Source organism: Sinohyriopsis cumingii, chromosome 17 (genome assembly GCF_028554795.1).
Source record: "Sinohyriopsis cumingii isolate HCF-2022 chromosome 17, ASM2855479v2, whole genome shotgun sequence".
In the NCBI taxonomy this organism is placed as follows: Eukaryota; Metazoa; Mollusca; class Bivalvia; order Unionida; family Unionidae; genus Sinohyriopsis; species Sinohyriopsis cumingii.
This window is the reverse complement of record NC_142977.1, coordinates 29,855,740-29,873,255: the sequence shown is the minus strand read 5'-3', so window position 1 is coordinate 29,873,255 and position 17,516 is coordinate 29,855,740. Positions and strand designations below refer to the sequence as shown.

General features: G+C 35.7%; 1 protein-coding gene across 8 annotated transcripts in view; it reads left to right on the top strand.

Annotated features, from left to right (window-relative positions):
* LOC149778344 (disabled homolog 2-interacting protein-like) overlaps nucleotides 1–17,516 on the top strand; it is a 377,099-nt gene that overhangs the window by 353,341 nt on the left and 6,242 nt on the right. For 7 of the 8 annotated variants that reach the window (XM_089939159.1, XM_089939158.1, XM_089939161.1 and 4 more), the window contains one exon: nucleotides 79–281. In XM_089939159.1, coding sequence (XP_089795285.1) covers nucleotides 79–281 — 203 coding nt within the window. Of the gene's footprint in view, nucleotides 1–78; nucleotides 282–5,311; nucleotides 5,428–17,516 lie in introns of all 8 variants that reach the window. The other variant, XR_016415494.1, reaches the window with a different exon arrangement.

Sequence of the window (17,516 nt, the reverse complement as noted above, 5' to 3'; positions counted from 1 at the left end):
GACAGTTGTAAAACAAGTATAATTGCGGGGCACATTGTTTAAAAATTTAAGTCCCGAACGTTTTTATAATTCCTGCAGTATGAGAGTGAGGTGGAAATCTTGAAGCATCAGCTTGCAGAGGCACAGTTAAGGCTTCAGCGAGCAGAAGCCAAACTTATTGAACATGAGAGTGGAACACGGGAGCTCATTTCTGACTGGCAATTACGTTTAGAAGAGAGTGAGGAGCGCATGCGAAAACAACAAGTTGAGAAGGATGACCAGATGAAGAACATCATACAGAGGTTTGTGCTATGCTGAACTGTAATGTGGAGGTGTGAACTGTATCACTTTGTTTGATTTATGAAAATTTGATAATGTTATTTTGAATTTGCTGAATGGTCCCTTTATGAAATTATCTTAATATCATTTATGGCATTCAAAATTTATCATTTGTACTTATAAGTGGAGTCCACCTGCACACTGCACAAACCCAACCGTGCCATCGCATAATGTGTCAGCTGATCTGGGTCTGTGCAGTTTGTTGGGAGTAATTAGTAAAACAAACAATTTAGACCCTAAAAAGCCATTGCATTATGTAATGGCAGATCATAGTCTGACTTGACCTGTACATACATGAATATATATATATATATATATATATATATATATATATATATATATATATATATATATATATATATATGAAAACTAGTAATACTCATTTTCTCTGCTTCCTTTTAACAGACTATTCTGATAAAGAAATAGTCAAAAATAGTAGTTATACTTTTAATACTAGTAATGCATATCTTATTCTCAGAGTGTTGTGAATTGCTCCACAGTGAGTGTTTACTTTAAACACTAATTCTATGAATGCTTGTGTTGGCTTATTCATTTTGTTTTGGATTTTTGTTGTTGCTGGATAGCCCTAATTTCCTTACCATTGCTGTATTTCTTGGTTTATATATCATATTCTGATGCAAACAACATAGATCTAGATCAGGTGTCATAACATATCATGTAACAGGAATCTGCAGTCATATTAATTACCAGTAGATCAGTGTTGATAAAGTTTGTTCTACTTGTGATTTCAAGCAAACAGTCTAGATCAGAATCATTGAGATCAAACAGTTTTAAACTTGACTTTGAGTTTTCTCTTTCACTCAGTCAGAACTGACCATTGAAATAAAACATTGTTTGTGCTTGGTCAAACAAAAGTCTGTCTCAAGAGTTTTGTGATTTCCAGGCTTCAGGACATAAAACAGGAGCTTGCATTTGTGAGTGGTCAGAAGAAAACCTCAGGCTCAAGAGGTCCATGATTTTTAGGCCTGCTGGTATAGAATGGCATGCCAGATTTGACTTTGATGAAATTTTCTCCTTAAAATCATTGTTGAAATTTAGAAAAGGGTTGGCTTTTAAATTGTTGACCATGCATGTGAAACTTCCTTCAGCATGCAGGCTGGTTAAACAATTTTTAAAGCCACCCCATATGGAGTAAATAAGCTGATAATAAAACCAGGTCATGGGCTGCAGGTTGTACATGCCTGTTTCAGATATAAAAAAAATATGGCATTTCAGAATATTTACTGAATATACCTGTGTATAACAAAGAGAGGCCAACCAATACAGATATCATTATGAATGTTTTAAAATGAAAATTCCACGTTCTGAATTGTATTGATAAAATTGCAGATAATCAGACTTCTGGGGATACTTTTTAAAAAAAGGTGGTTTCGGTGTAAAGACGTGATAGAAATGTGTTTAGGCACAAGTTTGCAAAAATAATGCATGTAATAGTTTCTCACTTTGAAAAGCATTGTAAACAACAAGCTATCAGTCAGCTATAAAATGTGGGGAAAAAGACAATGCTGACAGTTTGTGAGGAAAAGTAATGTTTACGATTTTTGTTTTGATCAAAAGTGTTGAAGGAATTAAAGGTTTCAAATTGGAGAAATGGAGACATTATTTGTTATTATTGGACAATAATTGTTATTGACTTGGTACAGGTATTTTTAAGGTCATAGGAGAGTGCAGTATGTTTCTTCAAATGTTTGTTGCTTTTAATAAGGGGCCCCAAGTGGCTAAGTGGTCTAAAGCGCTCTCCGTTATGGATCACTGCCATCTCACCTCTGTCTGCGTGGGTTCGAGTCTAGGATTCGACCAATGTGGGTATGTGAGAAAGCTTGCCAGGAGCTTCTCGTGGGTCGGTTGTTCTTCCCGTGATTTTCCAGGGTTCTTCATCCACCATTAATACTGGCCGCCATGCATAACCTATCATGTGCTGAAAAATGGCATTAAACCCCACAACAACAGCAACTTTTAATAAATGTGTAATCCATTCAAGATGGGCTGCCAAGAACCCAAACAAATTTATGTTATGCTTCCTGAATATGATGGCATCTCTTGTATAAGTTGGATCCAGCTGTGAACTGCATTGATCCAGATCTGCCATATTGTAATGCACCTAGGTCTATGCAATTTTTTTGCTTGTTTTTGGAATTGTTAGTAGAACAGATCCTGATCTGCCAGAGCTGTATGCACCTTGCAGATATAGGTCTATGCAGTTTTGTTTTTTTGGAATTGTCAATATAACAAAATAGATCCAGATCTGCCAGAGCTTTATGCAGTGACAGAACAGGGTGTCTGTTGTTTGCAGTTGGACCAGACATAATATGCAAGTATATATTAGTATATCTTTTGATACATTCTAGGAGCATATTGTTATTTGATTCTTGTAAAACTTCATGATTGACCTACCCTAACTTAACTTTCACCAATGTCATCACAGGTTTCCAGATCTGGCAAAGAAGATCAAAAGTTTTATTTTTCTAGCACTTTATATTGTATGGCTGATTATGGATACTGATGGATACTAATTATTGATTAGAAGTTCCAACAGACTTCAGATAAACTGAGTTTACATGTTACATGCTTTTTTATTCACTTGATTTATTACCCAGCATAATAAGAAAAAAATCAGTGAAGGGTGAATAATGACAGATATTTGTTTTATGGACTGTTGAATGCAGATTAGTCTGTTTTAACAAAATACAATTAAACAAATTGAGAAAAATTATTCTTGCTGGTTTTTATCAAGCTTCATTGGTGATGACATATTTTTAATACATTGATGTTGTTGAGACCTTGCATATGAATTATTTGTCTTACTAACATGCTGTCAGATTCATTGTGCAAACTAACAGTGAATGGTTATGGACAAGGAGATGTGGCTTTATTATGTATTTATTGATCACCATTAGCAAGATTGGAGTTTAAATTAGAAATGCTTCTGTTAGGGGTTAGCTTATATTTGATCAAGCAGTGTGACAAAGGATGCTATTCGACTCACTGCACCCAAAGGAAACTAAATAGAATATATGTATCTTAACATTACCCAAAAATAATATGGTGAAAATATTGAGAATAAAAAAAATGAAACAGGAGACCAAATTTATTTTTAGAAAATGTATTGTTGACAACATTGAGTAAAACAGGTTTATGAAACCTTTATTTTCTATGCATGAAGGCAGGAGAGAACATCTCTAAGGCATATTTCTGAGAAGTATTTTTGGTGAGTGTTAGTAACCTTGGCAATCAGCATAATAGAACATATGGTAGCTTTAGATTATTGTTGCATATATTTTCAGGAACTTAATTGAGTAGAGCTGTATAGAAAAAAGCTATGATGGGGTCAGAGGGAGGGACTTGCACACAATGTCATCGAGTGGGCAGCATTTGTGTCATACAGTCAAACCTGTCAATAGCAACCACATGGCCAGTCTGTTTTTTGTGCACTGTTGACCACTGAAATAGGTTCACTTTTCAAACTTGGTTCTTGAAGAAATACGATGCACAAAGTACCATTATTTTTATTATATTTGACTGTTTTTACTATTATTTTAGGCATTTGTCATAATTTCTTATTCAAAGAATTCATTATATAAATTTATCTTATAGAAATTTTGATTAAAATAGGTTTAATTCATGGGTTTCGTCAAACCTTCCCTCAGTCTTATTTTTTATGCACATTTTTACTTCTATACATGGCGAGGAAGTAGCTGTATATTGTAGCTTGAATCTGCAGTCTCAGAAGTAACAGACTTAGGCCACATGTAGAAAATGTCAACCCAGTGACTGACAGGTCACCTTCGTTCAAAAATGTGTTATGCCTTTTTAGCTGAAACACTGCTCCCATAATGTGTTTGCTGTTAAATGTGCAAGAGTTTTCATCCTGTTTCATGTTCATGCTGCCGCTAACATATCATTCCTTGAAAAGTTTGATCCAACAGGATGTCTTAATATGAATTAGTGAATGTAGTATTGGTCTATTATTATACATATGAATTAGTGAATGTAGTATTGGTCTATTATTATACATATGAATTAGTGAATGTAGTATTGGTCTATTATTACACATTCTTGGACTGGATGTCTTAATATGAATTAGTGAATGTAGTATTGGTCTATTATTATACATTCTTGGACTGGAAAGAGTAAGTAAATGATTAAATGCCTGGTAATTCTTTTGTCTCAACCATTGACGGATAGATAATGAATATTTGGTATGTATATTGTGACTATCTGTTCATTTTTCTCAACCCACAATACATTTTACACATAGAGATTTATGCGGATCTTGCCATAATATTATCATAGTTTTCCCATTTTTTCCTTTTTTGACTTGTAATTACATTCAGCCCATCTACTTATCCAACATAGTAGCAATTTGATTTTTCACATTATATATAACATGTTGGAAGAGATTGTTACGTATTTGATCCCAAACCATTATTAATTAGTAAACACTGATCAGAACATAAAATATGGTCATCAGCACATGCAAACACACACACACACACACAAACCACATAAATGGAAGGGATGTAAAATGAAAATGTACATTAACTATTTGCCGTAACTATGAGTTTTTAAGCAAAATTGTGGCTTTATTCAAATTCTTAAATTATAAATGGCCAGTCTAAAATTACACAACATATTGACTAGAGTACATGACAGTCTTTATGTCAACAGTGTCTTTCTTGGGGACAAACAAATAATTGACATGTATGGTCAGTACACTGAATGACCACTTTAAGCAGAAAGAAACAATTTTTCAATTAGAAAGTATTGGGCGATTGACTGTAGAAGCTTGGTGACCATTTATAAAGTCAATTCATTGGGAGAAATATGAAATGGGAATGCTATATAAGGTAGCCAATAAGGCAGGTTTGACTGTATTTATATATTCTTTATCAAGCACATAAAGGGGAATTAATTCTGATGGCAAAACATGGCAGCCCTGTTCATATTAATATTGTCGGCATCATTACTGTAGGGAAGGAAGTGAGCCCAATGAAGAACTTTCAAATTATGAGCACTTGATCGACGGAGACTAACCCCTACCCCTCACCTACGTCTCACTCGGCTGATGGAATGGAGTGGTGTTAGCTGGTTTGTTTCCTGTTTTGCTTGTGCCTGCAGATTGTTAGCATGTGGAATTTATCCCACAACTGCTTTTTGTTCCTTGTATATATGTTACATTTTTGTCTTTCCTTCCTTTTTAACAATGAAAAAACTTTGTTGCTTTGACAGCTGGGTTTTGGAATACTGCTTATGTCCATGTTTCTTGTATATTTTGCCTAGTCTTGCAGACATTTTTTACTAAGAATACTGATTTCAAATCTATATCTCAGCATCCTGTTTCAAATTATATTCATTATACCTTTGCTTTTCAAACCATACTCATGATTGCATATATTTTAGATCTGTATTGAAATAAATCTTCTTTCGCAGTTTGAGACAGAGAAATGCCTTTGATATGTGGCTTAAAAAGATATTTATAACAAACTATACCCTTAATATAATCATCATTTTTCACTATTGACCAGTGCTTCTCTGTACTTAACAAACTGGAATCGTTGTCATTTTGTAATGTGGGTGGGGGGAGGAGAAAGTATGTGCATATAGTGTTTGAGTAAAGTCAGTGTGTTGTTATACTTTAAAAGTAGCCACACTTAATTTGAATTGATGTAGTAAGATAATATTTTCCATCCAACTCCAAACTTTAAAAAGTTCCAAGTGATCTTGTGGTCAGCAACATAGAAAGTTAGTATATTGCTTTGTTTGTTTTTATTTTTTATTTTTTGTTTGATTGGCCAGACTGTAAAGCATGTCCAGTGTATAGGTTGATGATGCATGTCCATCAGGCAGTTTGTCCATTTGATGATTGACACTTTAATTACAGGTGGTGGTGTGCCTCTGGCACTGTTGGCTACAGAATTATGTTACTTGGAATATAAATGCATCACCAAATATACTAAGACCATCACTCAAATTTAGATACCCATACCAATATTTTGCACACCAGTGACCTGCTTTTACCTCTGTAATTAGCTCAGTTTATTGAATACTTCTGCCTCAGTGTAAAGTCCAGTAAGACATGGATGCAATTATAATGAGACAACACCATTAGACAAAACAAAGCTTGCAGTCTGACCATAATTGGCTTTTCTTGTTTTAAATTTAGTGGTTCAAGTATGCTTTGCCGTGCAATTTAGGTTTCCTAAGGTGAGACATAGCTGTCAGAATGTATGTTGGTATTTTCTTTCATTCATTACATTTTACATCAGCACCTTTTTTAAATGGTTTTATCTGTATTTCAGCAGTGTTTGCCATCAGAACTGTAGTAACAGTTTATCGAATCACATTTTTGATAGCATCATAATATCATGGTACAGTACTTAGAATTATTACATTGGAACTTCTGAATAGAATGGCTGACTTTGTTCATCACATATGAATTCAATGTTAAGCATTGTTCAACTGTTGAGAGCTGCTTGTTACCACTCTGGAACCCTTTTTTTATATATATATATCCATTTTGATCAAATTTGGAATAAAAGCTTATCTCATCAAAATCTTGTCAGAGTTTGATAATGATCAAGATCCATTTATATTAATATGGTGATCCAATTAACTTAGCTTGTTACCACTCTGGAGGCCAGATTTCTGCTCTGATTTTGATGGAACTTTAGCATAACTCGCCAACAACTTTGATAATTTGATCATGTGGGAGAAAGATGAATTACTGGATTTCTATTTTGAGTTTAATAAAACTTGGAATGTAAGCATGTCACATCAACAGATTGGATGATTTGTAACGTGGGAGATTGATGCATTACCAGACTTCCATTCTGATTTTGATAAAACTTGGAATGTAAGCATATCTGATGAAGACCTTTAATAATTTGAGTCAGGGAGATTAATGCATAATAATTATGAAGTGATCTTGCAACTGATTGGTTGAGCTTGTTAACTACTCAGGAGGTCATATTTCCGATTGGTTTTGATCAAATTGGAAAAATAAGATTATATCATCAAACTTTCTCTTGCATTAATGAAGTGATCTTGCACGTAATAAGCTGATCTAACTGCTAATATGGAAGCCATATTTCTGATCTGATTTTGATCAAAATTGGAATGTGGGCTTATGCTATCAGTGTCTTGACCAAATCTGATAATGAATGAGGTTTGTGCATATTTGATAGGTTACCTGTTTTTTAATTGGTTGAGCTTGTTGCCAAGTCTGGAGGTCATATTTTTGATCTCATTTTGATCAGACTTTTGAATATAAGCTTATATACTCAAGATTATTCCGATGAAGAGAGTGGACTCATATTTGCCATGCTTGTGTCTGTTCTTGATACTTATTTGTTTTGATAGGATTTTGATCAAACTTGGTAAAATGACTTGAATTGTCAAGATCTTGGATAATGAGTTTCATTCATACATATTTTTGAAGTGATCATGAATCAGATTGTACGAGCATGGCATGAGTTGTGTGACTCAATTTCAGATCAGACTTATCAAAACTTGTTTCATAGTATTATACCTACTAGATCAGAGTGGTCCAGCTACAGGCCCACAGGTAATTTTTTGTGTGGCATGTGTTCATTTCTATAATCATAGTGTAATGACTAATGTATGTATGAATGTTATGTGTGTATGTATGTATGCCCACCTCTCCCTTGATAACTCACGCAAACAGCTTATGACACCATGTTAGTTGTGGATCCTGTTTTTTAAAACTAGAAATTGCACAAAAAATGAAGAAAATACGATATAAAATTGGTATCATGACACCTTAATAAATCACTTATTTTACAGTTGAAAATGGTTGATTTATGAAATTAACAACTTTTGATAAGGATTCATGTATTTTTTTACATTTTCTTTCCAAACAACATTTCCAGTAAATAACAATTAATAACAGTATGCAACAAAATTTTGGTCAATGAAAATGTCACTAACGCCTACTTGAGGCAGCAATTTGATAAATAAATACCAATTAAATAACTTTTTTCATCAAGTGAAATTTGTGTTCTATTACTACATGTTAGGTGAATGTAATATAATTAAATTACATATATTAGCATACTTATTCACAAATGTGATCAAAGATAGACACTGAAGTGAAATGAATACTTGATGAAATAAATTCTGGTTCACATGTACATTTTATTAATGAGTAGCTAGTGTCAGTGTTTGTAGTTAACTTGTAATTCCTGAATTGGCACTTGGAGATTTTCTCATAGTTGAGAAGAAGTTCACTATTACTTGAAATGAAATCATGGTATCAATATTTTACAAATAGAACAATAAAAAAAAATTGACTTTCAACATTGATGGCTGCTTCATGAACATAATGTCTTTTTAATAAAAGAAATATTGTTTGATTGTAAATTTAAATAAGTCGCTAGTCTGGTTCCCTGCTTATTATGCTCCTTGCTTTGCAAGCAACAAGTGGATCTTGGAACCAAACTACTCAACAGCAACATAAAGCAGTGATGTAATGCACTATGTTTTCACGTACACATGAAGGATTGTTGAACCCAGTTGGAATAATGTTAACGATCTGGATGGGCATCATGAAAATAAATGTCATTTTTACATAAAAATGAAAAACTTAATTTGGAAAAGCAATTATTTTGAATGTGATTGTAAAACGAGTATTCAGCCATTAAACAGATCAGCTCCATTGGTTTTCTCATGTCCAGTGAGGATAGCATCATTTCATGTTGCTATGAAGGTCCCTTGATAATTCGTGCACTTGTTTATAATTCGGTCTATGTTTTTGGACCCTGTTGTGTGCAAGTTATTGAGGAAGAGGTCTGTGTATGTATGGATGGATGGCCTACAAACTTTAGATTTTTGGTCCATGTAGCTCACATTTTTGAAGATGGACCACACTGCTCTAGATGTTTGAATGCTTTTGTTAATGATCCATACATATCTATGAGATAATTTTATATCTGATGAAGCTTACAACTTCCAGAGACCAGAATTTGATTGGGTTTTGCACAAACCTGGTCAATAAACATTTAACATGATGGTCTTAGGTTCTATAATAAGTAAGAACTATAGACACTAATGGAGGTAATTTTGCATCCGATCGATCTTTTACCTCACTAAAAACTTTATTTCTGATCTAATTTTAATAAAACTTGTTACATAGGATTATATCATGATCTTGGATGAATTCAGTTATGAACAAGATCTTATATGCATATTAATTATATCTTTATCATTGGAAATATTTTTTTAATGAAACCATGCTAAATGGTAAAAATTGATTTGATTTAAAAGGGCGGGGGGGTATTACATATGGATGTGTTCTTAAAATACAAGAACATCCTGTTGATTATAATTTCCAACTGTTAGGTTATGTAAGTCTGGTAAGCTTGTTTTATAGTTTACCAGAGTTCAAGAGATCATTTTTTTAATAACAGATTGTGATATAACATTAAGCCATTTCTCCTTCAGATTTGTTCCCCAATCAATTATATTTGGAATATTAGCTTGCTACCTCATGAATCCAGCCCTTCTAAAAGACAAATATCTTTTTTCTATCTCATTTAGACAAAGAGCAATAAATCTTGCCCATTACCTTCCCTTGCTACCACCAGTTGAGTATTTTTAGCTTCACTGCTGTTCTGATAACATCCCACGTTTGACCTCTGGCAATCCAAGCCATTTTAGTGTTCAAATTTGGGCATCCAACTTTCTTTTGGGATTTATTTTATGAGATAATCATTCTTCTTTTGGTTGTATATATTACTTTTTCCATTTCTGCTAAATTTGAGGGACTTTGTCACAGCTTGTCAATTTAAGACCTCATTACACCACATTATCTTTGACTTCATGTCTTCATTTATGAGTTAGTGTGACATTGACTATTTTTGCTTGCTCCATTAGTAACAGAGTTGGTTTTAATAAGATATTAACACGCTGCATTGCCAGTTTATTGTTTTTCCTTCTTGTGTCATTTCATTCGAATTTCAACTATATGCAATGCATAGGTTCATTGTTGTTGTTTTAGGGTTTAACGCCATTTTTCAGCACACGATAAGCTATACATGGTGGCCAGTAATAATGGTGTATGAAGAACCCGAGAAAACCCCAGAAAGAACCACCGAGCCATGAGAAGCTACTGGCATTCTTTCTCACATACCCACATTAGCCGATTCTGAGACTCGAAACCCATGCAGACAGAGGTGAGATGGCAGTGATCCATAACAGAGAGCACTTTAGACAATTTGGCCACTCTGGGCCCTTTGCATAAGTTCAGAGCATAGTCTTTAATGATTCAATGTGACACTGTTTTTGCCCGCTCCTTTAGTAATGGAGTGGGTTTTAGTGAGTTATTAACATGTTGATTTGCTAATTTATGCTTTGATTACCTTTCTGTGTCATTTCATATCTAAGATGGAATAAGTAGAGGAAGACAACCTAAATTTTGTCACTGGCAGTTATGAATCATTGGGGGAGTGTCCACAATTTCAGGTAGTCCAGTGGGTATAAGTTCCCCCCACATGTCCGAGCATGGCCATCCAGCATGGGGACCTTTTGAAGAAACAGTACAGCCAACTAGTTTGTCGCTTGCAGTTCCAACTCATTGGTGTCGTCTCCCTCCAATTTTTTGCAGATTGTGGGTGCAAGTACCCCCACATGTCCAAACATGGCCTTTGGGCCTGTAAGTCAGGATGCCTAGGGTTTTGTACCAGAACCATTGGATTAAACTCGTGATCCAACCTTTACTATGCTGGAGATTTCAGTGAGAAATCTGTTCATCCAGCCAGTCCCTTGGAGTGGCTGGTACTGGTGATGGTCAGAGTGTATTCTATACTGCCAGCATTAAGTACAACCATACACCAAGCAAACCAGCCAGCAGTTGTGGACTTAATGTTCACTGTTTATCCACAAAGGAGAACTAGTAACATTTCCAAAGAGGATGGACTTGAATCATTGGAACCACACAGTATGACTTGTCCAGGTTGCAAGTGGACCCAGATTCGGAATTGGTGAGTGTGACAAAGCTTCTTCTAATCAACAGTACTCATATCTGAACATGGAATGGACCGAATTAAGATTTTAAGGCCTGAGTTTAGGAAATTTATAGGGTTTTGGCAGCTTCAAAATGCCCCTCAACCCCTATTGCACAATAAGGTAAAACATTGATAGACTTGTATGAGGACGAAGAGACACTGCCCTTCTGGCTCCTTCCCCAGTCAGCTTAGATTATGGAGATATATGACCGACTTTCAGGCATAATTGGTGACCCAGGAAATTCCAGGGATTTCTTCTCAGAAAGCCAAGTCCAGTGACATTCTTTTATTGCTGGTATAAAACTCTACATCCTCAGTGTTAGATTTGGCCTCATTAGCAATCTAGGGTCACAAACTGGGCAGTGCACCATACCGTTGCCAGTACCTTGATGGCTTTGGTCAAGTTAGGCCAGATTCAATGCAGCACATGTCTGTGTTCCACATTTCTTAAATCTCCTGCTAGAGAAGCCCCAAGTGGAATTGGCGATATGTATAAATGCCAGTACGTACAGATGGGGTGCCCACCTGTTGCCAGACTTCACTACAATCATTGGCATGTGGGAGCCAGGGAAGTGGCCTCTGCACATCAACCTTCCAGACATGAAGACTGTCATCAATGGCTTTCACTTCTGAAAAGATGACTCTCAGGCGCATACAGTACTCGTGATGTCTGACAACCCTACGGTGATGACCTAACTCCTCAAACCGGGGCAACCAAATCACCAGACCTGTGTGTTCTGATTTGGCAGTTTCTATGTTGGTGCAACAATCTCCATATCAAAATAAAAATCTGGCACATTCCTGGCAGACTCAATGTCTTGGCCAATACTGTCCTCGACAGACAAAGTTCTTCACTTGGAATGGTCTCTCCATATTTTGGTCTTCACTTGCATCTGCTTACCTTGGGGGTGCCCAGTGATCGACCTTTTGGTGATAGGGTGGAATAACAAGTTACCCACCCTTGTGTCTCCAGTCCCATACCCAGAAGCCTGGTCAGTGCATGTACTGTCAATCAGTTGGGAGGGGTTGTGGGCATTTGCCTACCCTGTCACAGTCCTGATGCCAAATATAATCCAGATTATTATGAGGTCAGAAATGCAAGATGACTCTGATAACCTCTCTCATAGGGGACAAATTTGGGGTCATTAATCTACTCGATATAGTGACAGATCTGTCCTGGAAGATTACAGTCAACACGAATCCTGTCAAGCAAACATAGTTATGGGTGTTCCTCCCCTGACTGGACTGTCTTCTGCACCCATGGCTCTTATTGTGGCAGTCTTGTGAGACAAGCAATTTAAACCTTCAGTCATGGAGAGAATCTCGAGAGAAAGAAGGCCCACCACTCTGAAGGCTCATGAGGGAAAGTGGTATGCTTTCAGGTTCTAGTGCCATACCAGTATCATCGTCCCTCTGAGTACCTCAATCCCTCAAATGGATGACCTTTTTCTCTGACTTTTTTTAGGAGAAATGGTTGGCCCCAATTACTATCAAAGGCTACCACTCCATGATATTGTACCCGTTGCGGCATCATAGTATTGTGATATTGGCATATGACTGCAAAATTGTTAAAGCTATGTTAAAAATCCAAAACACTAACACACACACAATCAATATACTTGCAAGATACAGAGAAGAAGAGAAGAGACATAAAATATTTGTCTCGAATTACACTTTGTTAAAGTTACTATCATGCAAGACAAGTTTCCTGACAGCTTTAGCTTCCGCATGCAGGGTAAGCGAGCTGCATGCCCTTTCTGTTGACATGACCTATCTTCAGTTCTGACTGGATCCTCTTGACACAACAAGGCTTTGTAGCTAAAATAGGTTACTGTCTGTCAGTAGTCAGAATCATCATTTGCTCACTTTCTCCCATAGACAGGTCGAAAGCAGTGGCCATGCAAGATCCTGTTTGCGCACTCAGGCACTACTTGAAACAAACAGAGACAAGTCGTGGTACACGCAAATGCCTCTTCCTTCCAGTGAAAGCTGGGAAACTGGATATCTCCCCTCAAGTCTGAAATGGGTTATTTGCTTAGCATACTCTGGGGTCTCGCAAGATCAGAATCACCTCATGAAGATTACTCATTAGATTCAAGCCATCTCTGCATATCTTGCATTCAGACTTAATGTTTTGATGATACACAAGCTGTTGGCTGACATGCAGAGTCAACCTTCTTGACTTTTTACCTATGAGATTATGCTTCACAGAGTCAAACTTGGAATCTGGAAGGTCCGATAGCGTCAGCACATACAGTCACTAGATCCAATTAAAGCAATCAGCACAGTCAATCAGCTTCATTGGATTTGCCAGTGAAATTTTGCGGGTAAGATTTCAGTATTTAAAATTCTTTTTAACTCTGTGTAAGGGCTGCAGGTCAGGTGACCCTAGGCTGTGTTGCTTATTTCATTACGAGAATGTGTTATCATTTGCCTGGAGAATAAAGCCATCATTCCCTAGAAAGTTACCTAAAGTAGAGGTTAGATGCTCAGCATTCCCTCCTCCTATTACCCATTCTCCTAACATAATGTGATTGGGGAATGTATTTGATGGAGAAAGCAAATGTTTCAATTAACTATGTTTCTTCAAGAATACTTACCCAATTACATTACTTAAGACCCCTCCCAACCACCCTGCCAAATAAGCATCCTCAATAGTATATTGTTTATCTAAAAATTAGTGACACCTGGCAGTGGCAAGGGGAGTTAATGGACAAGAGTTATTGCCTTTTGTGTATATGAGATTTTAAAAAAGATGATTGTCGTTGTTTAGTAGGGCTGATTCCAGAGGTAGCAGGCTAATATTCTGAACATAATATGATTATGTAAGTAATCTTGGAGAAACATAATTTACTGAAAAATTTGCTGTCACACAGAAGCCTTTAAATATAATCTTGGATGTAAAATTTATGAAATCTGTTGAATAATATAAAATGGCAGACAGATGTTTGTGTATTATTTGATATAAGTTTTCATATGGAAAATTCTGAGGATTTTTTAGTTCAGATGTCAAAGTTCAAAGTGTTGACATGTTTATAGCGACATGTCAGATTCTATTATTCTTATTATTATTATTATCATTATTATTATTATTATTATTATTATTATTTAATCTTACAGTTATGGACATTGAAAAATCCCACAGAAGCAACAGTGTTGCTGTGTTGATTATTTCCATTTATTCTCTCCATGGCTTATCTTGTAGTGTTAATAAGTGCTTTTGACTTTAGTGGCACCTGAACTCTTTGCGAATTAGATTTGTAGTTTTTGCAGTGGTTTTGATAATGTACAACATGCTTTCAGTTGGGTCTTAATTTTGTTGTAGCTAAATTAGCCTTGCAAATTCACCATAGTGGCACTTTTCATTTGCCTGATGCTTGAGATGTTATAAAGAAAATTGTCTTAGATATAGTTAATGTAAAATTTGAAATATATGCTGAAAGCTTCATTTTCACATTCAAAAATACGCATGTGATTTGTGTGCTTTTGACTCTTATTTTTCCAGTGTGAAGTACCAAAAAACATACACACACATACACACACACACACACACATGGTAGCTCATTCGTTAGCATGCTGGACATGAACTGGATAGGGTATGGGTTTAAATCTTACAGTTGGATCAACATGAGTCTACTGTTACAGTGTATCTTTGAGCACTGCCTCAACAGTAAATATGTTGATTTTGTTATAAACAAAAAAGAAATCAGAAACCTGCCTCTGGGTACTGTTGAATGAAAGCCAGCCTCAGAATTGTTATCTTGTATGTAACCTTGTGCATGATTACATGTAAAGAAAGGAACATTTGCTAATAAAGTTATTAACAATGTAGACAAAATATACTTGATCATTAATACAGAAGCATGCATTTTCAAGATTCTTTTAAACCATGTTATGTGCATAATTATATGAATGTTTGTTAATGGCTTCTTGATCCAGATTAAGGATGTAGAATAGGACTGTTGCACCCTCCTGCTTGTTGCAAGATTTGACTGATGGAGATGATCTTTTTGCCATAGGGTGTATCCCATGGTGATGTTCTAGCTGGAATGGTCTTTAACTTGTTGGAAGATTGTGGTTTATATTGGCACTATAGCCAGTATTGTGCTGGTGTGCCATTAAACCATATACAGATTTTTTTGTATTCTACATTGTTTCAGAAACTTTCTTGGAAGTATAAACATAATTTCCCTGAATACTGTACCAGAAACATTATTTGTTTGCATTTTTAGTTAATGAACATACGCAAATTTGATTTGTGCAAGCTTTGTTGTGAGTTAAAGCTTTCTAAAATCTGTTGCAAAATAGAAGTTCCATATTGTAGCAGATATATCAGTCTGCATGACTGACAGTTCTTTTGGGGTAAATTAAGGTAATCAAGGTCAAGAGAGCATGGTTCATTAAAGCTTGAAAACTCCTTAAGTGTGACTGGTTGCCTTGAATTTTGAAAAAGTAGGTTTTATCCATGGAAAGAGTTTGAATTTGTTGTATGGCACAACAACATAAATAGATTACTTAGTACCAAGATAGTTGGAGTAATTTGACTTTCCCAAGGACACTACTGTAGCTGACCTAGGCTGATCCAGTGTTAGAATCCAAACCTGCACTCTTTGCAGCCGTGAGTTTTGGTAATTAAAAAAGGCATTGTTCCACCATAATTTCTGTCTCCGTTAGTTGCCTCTTGATATGTGGGAGGTCATATTGAGTATTCTAAAATCCTAAGCCTTCAGGGGAAATAAAATGAGATGTAATCCATCCATCCAGTAGAACAGGTTTGTTATTACTATTCCTCATGAACTACTTGGAGGATTTCCATGAAACTTTACATGCACATTTTTGTCCATAGGTCTTGTTGGTCCAAAATAAAATGATGTTGCTTGGACATCCGATATGGCCACCACAATGGCCAGCTTCAGATTGTTTTAATCACTACTCATACTGAATGGCTGATCATATCAGTGTTATGTTTTCACTGAAAGACATAATGACAGGTTGATAAGAAATAAAAATGATGCCAATCTGATGTCTAATGTGACTGCATTGATGGCCATATTGAAAATCTTGCTATTGCTACTCCTCTTAAATGGAAGTCTTATTGACATGGCATTTTCACCAAAAGACTTTTTATGATGTCTAGGTGCTCTTATATGAAAAATGGGGTCAATCCATTATCCAGTATTGCCAATGTTGCATCCATCTTGAAACCTTGTTATCACTACTACCCCTGAATGGATGGTCATATCAACATAGGCTTTTCACTGAAAGACTACTTATGATGTTTAGTTGGTCATGAATGAAAATGGGGCTGATTGGTTGGCTAATACGGCCACCACAATGGACATCTTGAAATTCTTGTTATCACTACTACTCCTGAAGGTGATGTAATATTGCCATGGGTTCACAAGTACACTTTTAGCCACCATGGCATCCATTTCGAAAATCTTGTTATTGTTGCTTCTTCGTAATAAAAAAACAACTTGGGGGTTTCCACCAGAAGACTTCTTATGATGCCTTATTAAACCTAACTGAAAATGTTGCCAAGATGAGAACCTTTAATTTAAAAATTTGGTTATCAATGAAGAATGTCAAAGATGCTTTCAACACTACAGATAATAGGAAGAAAGGTCTCTTCTTGAATTCCTGGAAATTCTATAGAGTTATACAGTTTTTTTTCTTCTACCTTTGCACCTACTTATGCAGCATGCAGTGACAATGTTACACAATAATGTAGTCCCTGTCCTTATAAACTACTTAAACAGTCATGAGATTTGACGTAAAGTAATCAAGGAAATTGCAGTGCATATAAACTTTACCATTTTAATCACGAATAAATTTTCCCTATTAAATCACGAATAGATTGTTTTCTTTAATTCAGATTTATTTGACTGTAATGAAAACTTATCTCTCTTGCCTGAGATTTTAATCCCAAGAGTATACATTTTTGCAGATAGCTATCTTCCTCTGCACAAAATGACAAGAAGGAAGACTGGATATAAACATAACAGTTCATCTGGCAGAGTCCTTATTTTTAACAATATGATGTAATTACTAGTTGTCCTTTATTTTGCTTCAAGTACCATGTTCCATTGCAGAATAATTCAAATTGAGTTGCATCCCTTTGATTGCATGGCAAAATAGCTATAGTTGCTTCTTTTT